Source organism: Parasteatoda tepidariorum, chromosome 6, assembly GCF_982258835.1.
Source record: "Parasteatoda tepidariorum strain Cologne lab strain chromosome 6, Ptep-v5.0, whole genome shotgun sequence".
NCBI classification, from domain to species: Eukaryota; Metazoa; Arthropoda; class Arachnida; order Araneae; family Theridiidae; genus Parasteatoda; species Parasteatoda tepidariorum.
In genome coordinates this window covers 46,590,000-46,604,816 of record NC_141760.1, presented here as the reverse complement: position 1 = coordinate 46,604,816, position 14,817 = coordinate 46,590,000, and the positions used below count along the sequence as shown (strand labels likewise).

At 26.4% G+C, this 14,817-nt stretch overlaps 1 protein-coding gene across 1 annotated transcript in view; it reads left to right on the top strand.

Annotated features, from left to right (window-relative positions):
* Positions 1 to 1,530: 1,530 nt before the first annotated feature.
* The window catches only part of LOC107451190 (uncharacterized), a 148,308-nt gene continuing 135,021 nt past the window's right edge, over positions 1,531 to 14,817 (top strand). The window contains exons 1-2 of the mRNA XM_016067207.4: positions 1,531 to 1,792; positions 12,102 to 12,208. Of these exons, the coding sequence (XP_015922693.3) occupies positions 1,721 to 1,792; positions 12,102 to 12,208 (179 nt within the window). The 5' untranslated portion in view covers positions 1,531 to 1,720. The remainder of the gene's footprint in view (positions 1,793 to 12,101; positions 12,209 to 14,817) is intronic.

The following is a 14,817-nucleotide window of genomic DNA, read 5'->3' as shown; positions in this document are numbered from 1 at the left end:
ATTTCTGGTACCCTAACTCTGGTAATAAAACCAAAATACACGATATTTAAAGCATCCATTTCGTTCATATGGTAAGGGTTTAAGGGAAATTCTGGTTTTCAGAATTATTGTTTTTATTACCACGTATTGAGTAAGTAATGCAAAACTGAAAAGTAAATTAAATCGAATAAATGGTTTTTATACCATAGCAGTTCTAAAGCATCACGATGAAATGACCTAATTTTACCTCATTCCCAAATTTTATAAAATACTATAAAACTATATTTTATTGGTAATTTTACCAAAATAATTGCCAAAGCACTACGCTAAAAATTAAAAAGCTGTTTCGTGTTCTCTAAGAACCAGAGACACGGTGAATTTCCCCATATTCCGGCAGTTTGAACAATATCTTTTTCTCAGTGCGCATTTAAACTAGACATTTATTTTCAAAGATTTTTTTAAATTAAACTGCGTACGCATAATACGTGACGCATCACTAGTGAGACAAAAGATTTTGATTTCATTTTGCTAAATGAAATCGTCAATTGAAGGGCGTTCGTAATTTCAAATTCGTTTTTCAGTTAAAGCGTTTTTTAATTAAAAAACATAAAACTATTTTATTTTTTCACATTTGGTGTTACGATATTTTAGAAATATTACCTCTTTTGCAATATGTTTTACAAAATGTGTTTCTGCATAAAGTTTAATGTAAAGTAATAAAAATTTTAAATGCTTAAAATGAAGTCAGAAATAACTTCAAGTATTTAATATTATGCATCTTGATTTATATTTATTTTTTGTTGATGATTTCCTCATAAAAATGCATTTTATGATGTTCTCATTAATTACCAGTTTTGTTTCATTTAGAGCCTGTTCACAAGGAACAAAACTTGTGATAGGTAAAATAAAAACTACATTGTATTAGTTTTTAAATTTCATTAAAAAACTGCAGTTTTTTTCCTAAATAGAAATAGCTATTACTTAAAACCTTAAATCAACTCATACTTATTTATTAGAATAATTTATTTTGGAGTGTATTTTCAACTGAAATTTTTTTTTCATTGACTGAAAATTTTGACAGAAGCAAAAAATAAATAAAATTATATAGAGAAAAAGATAATGTTCTTATTTTTCGAAAATTTCATAATTAATATTAATATTCTAATTAATGCTAACATTCTTTCATTTTATATTTTTCCAAAATTATTTTATCTATTACAATAAGTTTAGAGTATTTTAATTTAATTTTGCTCCAAATATGTATTTAAAAAAATTCAGTTATTTTAAGTATTTTAAGGATAAAATTAACTAGGATTAATTTTTATTGAATGTTTTTAAAGTAGAATTATTTCATATTTTTAATACTTATTTGTCTCATGAATAAAAGTAATAGATACCCACTACCTACACACAATTCACGCATCTCAAAAGTTTCTATCTTTGAAACTTCTCTTCATATTGATTGTCTAAAAAAAACTTACTTTCATTCCTCTGAATTTTTAGCAGCTCCAGGCACTGTTTACTAGGTGGCGCTACTAAAATTACGTAGCTATTGTCGTTTTCGAATAAAAACTGTTGCCCTTTGATTTGAATGTTGTGGTAAATTTTTCGTTCTAGTAACTTACACGCAAGGTATCGTATACCTTGACAGGTAGCTCACGTGTCTGTATCGTAAACAATACACATCGCAGAACTGATGTTTTATGATTTGCGTTTTATAAGTAGTTAATCAGGATTAAAGATGATGGATGTTAATTCCAACGTCGAAGATATTTCAGAATTTAAAGAAAATGATCGACCACCATCGGAACAGGTATTTAAAATAATTATAGACTAAAATGATTTGTCAATTGCATAATTTACTGACAATATTTCCTCACGGTAATTTTAATAATTTTTTAAATGTAGAAAGAAATATAATTTTTATCTATGAGTGTAAAATATATGAAATACTTAATTAATGAAGAAAATACTTAAAATAATTTGATTTGATGTGAATTTATGATTAATGAAGTATTTCAAACGAATAATTTGCATTATTAAAAGCATTTAGTTATTGTTATGCAGTGTTTTAAATTTTTTAGTGATCATATAAAACAGCATAAAATGATGAGTAATTTGTATAAATTTAAATCGCATTGTCTTTTTTGTTATTAAAATAATGTGATAGATTCTTATATCATTAATTATAGCTATATAAATATTTTTATTTTTACTGACTTATTGGTTATTATTAATATTATTATCATAGTATTTCATATTTATATTACTAACATATTGGGGATATTAAGTCATATTTATATTTGTTTTAGCTTTTTTTTATTTGATAAGTTATTTCAGAAAACATTAATGGTGCGAAAAAATTAATTAAAAGATAAAAAGAAAATAAAACTAAAAAAAATATCCATTTATGAAAATATACTTTTTCCCAAATAATTTAGTTTATTTTTACATCATTAATTATCCTCATACAAATAAGGAGCCATATCAATTTGTATTAATAATATTGCCACATTAGTTCATGTTAATGATTTTTCATATTAGCTATTGTTAGTTATATTTGTATTATTGTTTTTGATATTTTTATATTCATTTAAATACGAAAGTATGATTAAAATTTTTCCTAAGACATTTTTATTATAAAAGAAAAATTCAAAGCAAAATACTTTTCACTGAGTCACATTAATTCTGATTAAAAATAAATTTTCGAATTATTAAGAGATAACAATTTTTGTGTGAAACGAAGAATTTCACTATAAATTAACCTAATCTAAACAACTGCTCATTATGTTGTGAAACATTAACTATTTCTGGTTTTGTTACAGTCTACGGTATTTGAAGAATACTTTCGAAACTGAACCGACATAAATGTTACGGCTTTAATGAGTTTAAAGCACAATTCTGTTTTATCAAAAAGGAAAAAAAATGAATTTATAACAAATGAATTAAAAGGAGATACATTTTTTTCCTAAATTTGGTTCTGAAAATTTGATTTTTAACAATACATATTGCATAACATAAACCTACAATACTAATCTCTACTTTAATCTCTGAAAAAAAATTACATAATATTAGCAGTGATTTGAATTCATTTGTATACGCCATACATAAATGCATTTATTAAATCTCATAGTATTAAAACGTCTAATAAAGCATTTTAAATATCAATTATTAACAGGTGAAAATAAATAATGAAACAATAGAAAAATGGTTAAAAAAACTTAGTGAAAAAATTCGGTGTAGCGAAAATGCGAACAGTTATTTAAAAGAAATGGTAACTTTGAAGTGTGTATTTTAAATTTCCTTTAAATCTTCTGAAAATTTTCCTTAAAATTTTTTGCCAATACCTTTGATTGTTTAAAAGACAAAAGAAAGTTGTACTTATACTTAACTTTTCAATTGTATGTAAGCTATGTACTTTTAAATTTAAATGAGATACCTGCAAGTGATATACTGTGGGTATCTCAATCCTGACTGGTTGTTGAAACGTGGAGTTTGTTTACGTTAGCATCTATTCTGTTTCGAGTAATCAAAGCCCGTCAAGTATCAATTCTTAGCGATACATTCTAAATTCTTTCACGAAGATTATTTTTCAAAGAATTCAATTCTTTCCCCAAAACAGACTCGAAGACATGTAGAACATAAACAAAATAATTACGAATCGAAGTTGCCAGGTACACAAAACAAAAATATATCACGGTTACAGTAAAATACATAAACAAATAATAAATCTAAGTTAAATAAAAGAAGTAGACGAGAAGGAATTATGTTTTGAACTAATTCGATGTGTGATACGGCTCTGTATTAAATTAACTTATAGTTAATTAACATTAGAATTAACATTATAGTTAATTAACATAGAATTAACATTAGAGAAACTTAGCTCAACTTTAATACGTCATTTTATAATAAAGATTAGCTGATGTCATAGGTCACATGTGTGGGTATAGGAGGTCTTCTTCTTCTTGAAGTGCAAGTATCCAATTACCACAAGTAATTTATTTTGAATTATTACTAAACTGGACAATTATTTCCCCACACATTTTAATTTTTCAGTCACTTGCATCTGTTAAACAACGACGTTTCAAGTTAAGAAACTAGTTCTACAATAAAAATACTGTCTTTATAACATAGAGAGCATCATCTCCAAAGAACAAGTTTTGCAGGAAAAGAAAGGAAAACGAGTTTCTTCACTCGTATCAAAGAAGGGTTAGGTTCTATATGAATTTCAAATCACTAATTTAATTTAAGATCATTATATTAGATTTAGAGATTAGTGATGTCTTGCAAAAAGAGTATTCTTTTAGACTGATTCGGAAACGATACAAAAAGAGTATTTAGAAAAAGTTGGAGTTAAGTCCCTTAAATTATGTGCAAAATTAGGGTCAATATAAAATAATTGTGTATGTTAGTTAAGGGTAAGGAAAATTTGAGTTGAGCTTTGAAAATAACAATCTCTTATTTAAATCTTTATTATTTTATGGTAATCTTTTATTTCCATTCTTTTCTTTATTGCTTCAATCTCTTATTTAACTTATTTTCAGTGATTATTCTTATAATTTGTTAGGTTTTATAACTACAGTTTCATTTTAGTGTTTAAAATGACAACGCATCGTCCAAATTATGCAGGGCAATCGGGTAAATGATTTTTAATACAGTGTATTATTTAGAGTTTTTAATTATATAAATACAGACGTCATAGACCAAAAAAGGTAAACATAACTCTACAAGAAATATTCAAATCATACTATGGTGATCTAGATAAGATCATCTATACTGTTTAGACCTACAAAAAATCAATTATTGTCTAATATATATACACATTATTTTAAAAAATGAACGTCTGTGTACCTATTTTACATGATTAGCAAATACATAATTAAACTACATGACAGTTTTTATGCATCCATGCCATACCAGCTCCCTGTCATGTTCTATCCTCATCTTTCAACACGTTAAAGAGCTTCATCACATTCAAGCCAAAAGTTCAAAAAAAAAAAAAAAATGGTAGACACTTGGCGACAAGCTTAATCTATAATGTTCGTGTGATGATATTTCATTGAACTCGCTGCAGAAGATCGAAGGTTTGATGATGTTGGTGGACACTGAATTTTTTCGAACATAAATCTTACAAACTTGCTCGTCTTTTCTTTTCACCATTCCCTTAAAGCCCGTCTAAATTTCATCGCCCTATCAGTGTTTCGCAGAACATTTATTGAAGCCCCAGACGGTATTAAATTCGCGTTCTCGTAATTTAAACAATTATACTTCAATTAAAAGGTACAGAATAAGTTTCAGTGCTTTATCCAGAATATAGTGGAGAGCTTATATGATCATGGCATGCAAAAACAGTTATAGGGTCTAAAAATGCATTGTCTCTAAAATAGTGTAGAGAAGAAGAAAGAAAAAAACGTTATACCTTTAAGTCTAAGCAAGTATTAATTTTGAATTTCTAAAAACCATGTAAGAATTATTGAAAATTTATGATTTTTTGCTTTTTTTAAAAAAAGACGGCCTTCATCCTTGTATATTTAAAACATTCACTTAGAAAACAAGCGTAATCATTATCTAAGCCGCCTTAATATTTTACTTTTATATAAAAATATATTCAGAATAATGAAATGTTTTTGAAGTGCTTGCTTGAAGAAAACCATATCCTGAGTAAATATTTTTCAGAACCGGTACTAAATAAGTAAAAATGTTCTTAATATGAAAAGGTACTAGATGTTTGAATAAATTTTTAGGGGTGAAATTATTATGGATGAGTGTAATGAAAAAAGAAAGGTAAATGAAATAAAACAAGGTATCTGACACGAATACGAAAAATAAAGACTTGTTCGATACTGTTACCGATGCGTAAAGTTACTGTTCAATGAATCCTTCTCATGAGGTTATTTCCCTCTAATTCATGGCATACACTTGGTGAATGGAAGAGAGAACTATAGTGGTATATGGATCTTAATACTTATCAAATTAAACCAGTGAAAATATTAGGAATTTAAAGATTATTTATTTAAATTTATAAAAGGGAGAGATCTTTACTAGCTAATCTCTAATAATTGCTTCGAAATTCGTAATTGCACCGTAAACTAAGCTTTAATATAAATTGATGAGCTGGTGATTGGTTTATGTTACTTAAATTCAAGTGGAATACTTAAACCTAATTTCCTTGTGTTATCTAAATTCATGTAGCTTTACTTATCCTCTAGAATGCCAAGCATCCCATTAATTTCATTTAGTCATACTGTGTGTTCCTTAATGACTATTCTTAAATGTGGAGCCAAAGAAAGGCACACAAATTAAAAGTTGAAAGTTAATATTTGAGGATAGATAAAAACAAAAAACATGTGAAATTTGGGAATCACTATAGAGGAAAGAGTTGTAAAAATAAGAAACCGATTTGATTGGCAGTTGAAATTTCAAGGTGTTTAGAATAATCATTTTTGACGTCTTCTTAGTTTCTTTGTTAATCATTTAATCATATTTTTTTGCTTTAAAATTAATTTGAAACTTCTAATGAATATATTTATTATTTCACTTTTTCTAAAGTGGATAACTCTCTGCATATAAGAACATTCCAAATAACATTTTTATTTGAGCCGCTCAGAAGCCAATGCGGTTAAGTCCATTTTTTGATATTTTCTGATTTTTGGAAATTTTGATGAAATAAATAATAATCTTCTTAGTTATTAAAGGATTTACTCGTTGGTTACTTTTTTCTAGGTTAGACAGCCCTTTTTTTAATAGCTTCTGAATATATTGTATAATAATTTCAGAAGCCATTGTGAATAAGTCCACTTTTTATCAATATTTTTTTACATAAATTTCTTATCTTTTTCAGCTGCCAAAAGGTATAAGTCCTAAAATTTTTAAGATGCTGTCATTATTTCAATAAATACTTACGTTTTTATTTAGACATCCTGTACATATCTTGTTTTTTTGCAGAGTTTACACCTCGAAAAAAGACTTTATAAACTTTTCTAATTAAATTATTAAACCAAGAATTTTAAAAACTAATGTATCAAAAAACATTAATTTTCTAAATTTTTGTGTTTTGGACTTAACCGCATTGGCTTCTGAGCGACTCATTTATCTATTGCTACTCAGCGGAAAAATATGAAGAGAAAAGAAGGGGAAGTGAAGTAAAGTTATGTATATAATGATGTTAAAGCAAATCAAAGTGAAAACAATTAATATAAGATTAATACAGAGACAATTAATTCATAATGAAAATAAAATTAAAAATAGAAAAAAATAAAGGCAATATTTCTGAGTTCGCTAACAACATAAAAATTAAACAACATGACAACACACTTAGATCCTACATGCGTAATTAGAGAACAGCAAAGATGTATGTGTATAGTGTAAAACAATATATAGTTGTGCACATCAATATTTTGGCTGAAACTTGGGAGTTTTATTTTTTTTATTTGGATTTTGTTTCTTTATTTTATGTCACTTTATTTAACTGAACACTTATATTTAACTGATTATTAAATTAGATTATGATACATAAATTTTTTGAGTACTGAGATATTCTTTTAATAATTTTATCAATATAGTTGCATATCTAAGAACAGCAATCATACTATTGTTAAATTTCTTTGTAATCAGTAAAATCAGAATTAAGGTTTGAACACCATTGGTTGAATTGTTTCTTTATTCCAATTCAAATACGACTTTATATGACATGATAGAACCAAAAAGAAATTTGGTTGTTTGATGCAATGGTAGTTTTAAGGAACGTGATACGCTTTTGTCTCTCGTTGACTGCCTAATATCTTGGGTAAAATCATTTTCTTTAGAATTTTATATTATTGTGAAGTGTTATTTTATTGCAAGATTAATGAATTTTTTGGAAATTTTGAGCTGGATAACAGAAAAAGAAGTGCTATAATAACTTTGTACTAAGTAATTTTTTTGATATAGGTCTTTTGTGCTATGATAAAAATAAATCACAAAAAAGGTAAAAAAAAGCAGGCAGTCATTTAGGTAATATAAATATGACAGTATATTTAAATTACTTAATTTATTTGCGTTTTACTCATTTTTTCTTAGTTACTATAAAATAAGCTACTTTTAATTATTCCATAGTTTTTCCAATGGTAATACAAATGATCCAAATTATTTTTCAGAATTATTCGCTTTGGAACAATTAAAATTAATATACAAATATCTTTCGTAACATTTAAATAATATTGTATAGGTTTTATAGACTTTTAAAACATTTGGGAAACGGCAGTTAAAATATTTTCAATGCATAATTTTTTTTATCTTTCTTTCATAAATGAAAACAAATCCTTTGGTTTTTTATTTTTACGTTATTTATTTTCTATAATAATCCTTTTGATTTACGTAAATTTTGGTTATGCTGCCAAGAAATAGCTCACTTTAAGTCAAATGAAGTTACTAAATTAAATAAGTTCAGGTAATATTAATTAAATAAATTCAGTTAATATTAGTAATATCTAAAATGAATCAAAGACATAAAATTCTTTTTAATATATACTTATAAGACAAATGGATATCGCTTTTAAACGAATTTTACATCTATTTCTCAAGCAAATGATAATTATAAAGTAAAATTAAAATATTAGTAAAAAATAACAGCTTTTTTTTTTATTTAATATACTCAAATAATTGTTCTTATATGCTTCGGTCCGTATATATGAGGATAGCTGTGTTTTTGTTAAACAAACGATAATGCTATGTTTAAGCATTGTTTTGTTTTTAATTTTATTTATGCAATCGTTTGCTGTAACATGCTTAAATATTTTTAATACTTTGTAATTCTAACCAATTAATAAATTATTTAGAAAATATTTGTCATTTATTTTGACTGATGAACAAAAGGACTTAATACTTTGTTTTTATACTTTATAAATACTATTACTTTTTATTGAAATTTCCAAATTATTATTTAGTTTTTAGAAGATTTAACTTTCATTTTCTAAAAATATCGTTTTCATTTATTTTGAGGAAAATATTTTTTCCTCTGTGCTTTAGTTTTAAAAATGACGTTTGGAATTAAGTTAGACAGAATTGAAATAAGAAAATATGGATTAGATGTAGTAAAGGTTAGTAAGTTCAAAATATTTCTACCTATATAAAAAAGATCATAAAGCGCTATTGAAAATGCATTCGGAATAAAAAATGAAAGAAATATCAAAAGATAACGTCATTCAATGAAATGATGAACATAATTTGAATAACTGTCTTGTAAAAATATTTTCTCGACAAATTAGAAGTGAGTATCATAAAAATATTTCTAAATCTACTGTTTTAAGAATTCTTAATAACTGTCATATCAGTTTCACCATATCTATAAAAATTAACAGAAAACAGATCAACATTTATTTAATCAGTAATGGATGCAGTAGAATATTAATTTGAAAAAATTGGAAAAATGTGTCAAATTTTCTGGTAAAAATGCTTTATTTTGACTGTTCTGACGGTTTTAGCAGTCGCTACTAGAGTTGTTGTTTTAAAAGAGGATCTGTAATTTTTTACTGTTGAATTTCAACATGTTCTAAAACTAAGTTAGTACTGATACCAAAAAACATGAACTCTCAATCTTATTTAGAAGTATTAAAGTAGCAACTGTTAGCATAAGGTTATCTTCTAGGAGGTTTAAACTTCATATTCTACTAAGTATCTTCCACACATCTAAGATTTTAAAAAATTGGTATGAACAAAAATAAATATTTTGAATTGGTCACCATATTCTCCTGATACAAATGTAAAAAAATTAAAGATTACTCGCAAGAAACATTTATAAAAATAGGATGCGATATTCAACTTAGTATGATCTTGTTGATTGCATTTTTGATGCATGGAATGAGTTAGATATTAATTGCTTTGATCAGGGATCGCCAAACTTTTTTGATCATCGACCCCTATATAATTTTTCGAAATCTCCATCGACCCCCACAAAAGTAATTTTCTGTTAATTAAAATAAAACTCTATTAGATACTGTGTTTGCACATTTATTTTATGATTTTAAACATTTATTAAAGTAATAGTACATTGTGTAACAATAGTTTCATGAAAAATATATTTATATTGAAATTTAAATACCTTATTATTAAATAATAAGTAATTATGCATAAGTAGATATAATAAGTAAAGTAACTAAAGATTTCCTGCTTCTTGATCAATGAGATGGGTATGCCTGGTGTTTTTTTGCAAGGTTCGCTATATTGGGTTCAAAATTGGTCAATTTTAATATTCGTCAAAATTGGTCAATTTTGTAATTTTCGTAAAAAGATACAAAGTGTGCTATAGTTTTGTCGTGGGCTGTACTAATCCATATTATTAATGCTTACCTCTTTTTTTGTGCATTGATAATTGAAATTGATATCTAAACTAAACGAATGGTTTTATCGAAACAATAACTAATTATCCAAAACTATAAAAGTTTTAAAAATGACACTGCAAATATTCAACACAGTTTGCAAAGATAGCAGAAACTGCGTGTGATATTTGCATTTGTAACGTCAATGCTCGTCACACGTGACATTTGGACAAGTAGCAGTTTATAAGTCACATATGCATATGACTTATAAACTGCGCTGAGTTCGTGCCACTGCTCGGTGGTACGTAAATACTTGTTTCCCCCCAATAAATATACGTTTATTAATTTATGTTTCATAAAGAAACTGATATTGAGTCAATTATAAAAAAAATTCACAAATATTACATACTTAATTAGGTATGTGTGATTTGCGTATTGAGAACTGTTTTTTTTCCCGACCCACAATCGACCCTTCCGATTCGGATCGACCCCCATTCGCCCCCCTGTCTTAGATCGACCCCCGCTTTTGTTAAATAGACCCTTGGGGGTCTATATAGACCACTTTGGTGACCTCTGGCTTAGATAATCTAATATAAAGTGTATCAAACAGGATGGTGTAATGTGAATAAAAAAAATGGTTTTTCACCAGATTATTAATTAATTTTTAATATCTTTGCATACAGCATAGTTTTCATTTGTTGGATTTATTAGGATATATTTTCATTTTAAATTTCATATGCAATAAAACTTTTCAATGTAATTGTCTTTACAGCCATAATTTCAAATGTGATTTGAATTAAAAACAAAGTAAATAATCAAAACAATTGCATAATTTTAATCGTTAAAAGTGTTATTCGTTTAGTTATTCTTTCCAAATAATTCCTCATCATTATTCATGCCATAGTTATTATTTTTATTAAACCATTTCACAAAAATAAGCTGATGTAACAGAATGAATATTAGTAAACAAAGTAAATTATTAATGCAAATGTATAAAATTTAAACCTTACAAAAAATTGGATTTTTCGAATATTATCAAATAATGGAATGAGTATTAATAATTATCTAATTTTAAAATTCCTATTAAAATAATTATTTGTTAATAATATGAAAATAGCAACTGCAAACGCGATGAGCATCGGGAATCAAAAATTATTAAAATAAATTTCTTGTTTTAATCGTACAAAATGTTGTTTATTTCAAAATTATTTTCAAACATTTTTTAATCATTCTTATTCTTTTCATTATTTTTATTTAATTATAAACATTAGGTTAAAATAAAAACAGCAACAGAATGAGCATTGGGAAGCAAAGTAGCTCATTAAAGTAAGTGCAAAATTTTAATCGTTAAGGAAGTTATTTTTATGAAATATTTTCACTTATAACACAAACAATATTTTTATTTAACCATAGGATAAATATAACTGCTGGAGCAGCATGAATATGATTAAAAAAAGTAACTCATAAAAATAAATGCATATTTTTCATTGCAAGGAAGTCAAGTATTTTTGCCAAATTTTATATATAAATTAGTTTGATATTTAAGGGCAACATTATTTAAGCGTTTTTAAATATCTTAAGGTAATGATTAGGAGGAAATACACTCTTAGCGAGGTGAATGATAAACCATCATATCAAACCTATATCGAAACATAATTGTTCTAAAATTTCTTACAGTTTGGCTTTATATTGTAACTATTAAGCTGTTCCCCATATGAAAATAAATCGTTAGTAAAGTTTTAAATAACTTTTATTGTACTCTTTTTATATGCAATCATTGCTTACTTTTGTTGGATTCAATATTAATTAATAATTCTTTTTTTTAAGCTGGTTGAACTTCACTTGTATTTAGTCCCAAAGGAAAAGTGGCTTGAAAAAAGAAAATTGGCCAAAAACCAAGTAGTGGATCATACTATTTCAGTAGGATTCGTCAGGTAGTTCTTAAATTTCATTTTATTCATTAAAATAGCTTCAAAGTAAGTCCTTAAAAATTTAATGGTAATTATTACAGAAGTCAAAGATTTAAACTTCAGTAAAGGCTTTTTTTATAGGAAAATTTTAAAATCATATTATTACATTGAAATTAATTCTTCTTGTGATGTAACTTGATGCAACGTGTAATTTTGCATTTGAATATTTTTTGCTTTATGAAAATTTAATATTCTTTTTTATTTCTTAAAAAATTCTATTTATTTTAAATATTAAGCTATTTTTTATTGCTCCAGCTCAGATTTATATATATTGTTGCTACACACATTCTAGAGCTCATACAAATTGAGGCTAAAGCCTAAAATTGAAAATGCATTTTAAATCAAACTCTCAGGAAATACTAAGAAATCTGGGGAATGCGATTGATTTTAATTTTAAATCGATTTTGCTTATGTAACTCAAGAAGCAAGTATTTTAATGTTAGTCTGAAAGAAGTGTCAGGTAGTAGAAAGAATGCTGAAATTTGAGTATCATCACTTACAGAGGAGAAAATTTGATTACTGTTCAACATGCGTCACACAAGCTGTAACCAAGTAAATTATAGAGTTTTGATCAAAAAAGGTTGATAAGCAGACGTAAATGCATATATTCATAACGGAAAATCGAACATAATATGCGAGGGGTTGTAATACCTCAGTAAAACTTTTTAATTGTTAACTTCTTTCCTTTATTGGAATTTTATTTCCTTCATTGAAAGCTTTTTCTTTTGTTAAAAACTTCTATCGTTTATTCGAAACTTTTTCTTTTATTGGAAAATTCCATGTTTTAATGGAAAATTTCGTTCCCTAACTTCTATTTTTATTGAAAACTTCTATTCAATATTAAAAACTTCTATCCTTAATTAATAATTTATTTCCCTTTATTCGAAACTTCTATCCCATATTTAGAAATTCTATTATTAATTTCAAACTTTCTATTAGAAGCTTCTATCCCTTGATGGAAACTTCTATCCTTAACCGTTTGAGTGCGGTGAAGGGCTATTGCGCTTCGCTTGTTATGTACCAAAAATGCATGTTTTGTACCAAAAGTGCGGAGACGCTGCTGTTGGTTAGTATATTTTCGCATCTATTGAGAGCAGTTGAATTCATATCAATCGCAATTTTTATTCATTTTACTCAATTGTGATTTTTATTGTGCGATGAAATTACTGCGCATTTCATTTCGCACATATATAAGAAAACTTTTCAGCACTGAAACGGTTAATTACAAAATTCTTTCCTTGGTGACTTTTATATTTTATTAGAAAAAGTTTGCATTATTTAAGTGAAAACTTGGACACTACTTTTCCGAAAATAGTCGCAGGAGTTATTTGGAGAAGTAAAAGAGGGAAAGAATAAGAATCTCAAGATCGTATGAAGAATCATCTGATGCTCACCGTTGAAGGGGCTTTCAATTTGGAGTTAATTGTTACTTAGAATGCCATTGGTTGGGGATCATATATTGAAGCTGAATTGAATAGGGATTCAATGTCAACAAGAAATCTTTGAAGAGTAATTTTTTTGACTAAAGCACTATTAACTCTTTGTGACAAATTAATAGACGTTTTTCTAACCAGGTGATATTAGATAAGCCTTTAAAATTATTACCAATGCTGAGGTGCAATGATACATCTGCGAATCCCACTCAAATTTAAAACTTTATTTAGCTTCACATTCTAGGACATTTAATATCACATTTTTCTCTTTATTGATTCAATTTTACATATCAGTAATTAAGTAATTAAATATCGCGTTATCTAAATGTCTTTAATAACAAAGTTTGATAATTTTTTTGATGCAAAGCCTTCCATCATCACAGCCTAAGCGAAAAAATACTTCAATTCTTGATTCTTTCATTAATATAAATCTGAGAACTATTTCATTTTTTACTATTCTATTACAATTTGTTCAAAAATTCCTGTAACACAGTTGCATATTCATTTCGAATTCTTATCTAATAACCCATATTTATTTCAAATAGATATACGAATATTGAAAAAACTGTCAAAAAGCGTAGCATATCAAAGAAATATTGAGCGACCTACATCGGCGAATCCAATAATTAGAAGTTTATATTTAAATATTAAAAAGGTGTTACTAAAATTGGCTTATTTTTATAAGTTTAGTTTTCTTAGAGATGAAAAATAAGTTTTTCTCAATCGTCACGAAGATTTTGACATAAATAAAGGTATATACTTATTTAATCATAGTTTAAAGCTAGGTTTCAAAATTTGTTCAGATGCTTGACGAAGAAAAAAATTCTAGTAAAGTTACTATTCTGTATGTTAGTGAAATTTCTGGTAAAAAACCCATAATTCTGGTTAATAAAACCAAAATATACAGTATTTAAACCATTCATTTGGTAATTGTTCTGTTCATATGGTAACGGTTTGCCAGAGGTTCTGGTTTTCAAAATACTTGTAATCACGCATTTATTAAAAAATGCAAAACTGAAGAGTACATTTAACAGAATAAATGGTTTTAATGCAATACTTTAGGGTGTAATGATAAAATTACGATATTTTACCACATTTACCAAATTTTATCACACATTATAAAACGATATTTTATCAAAA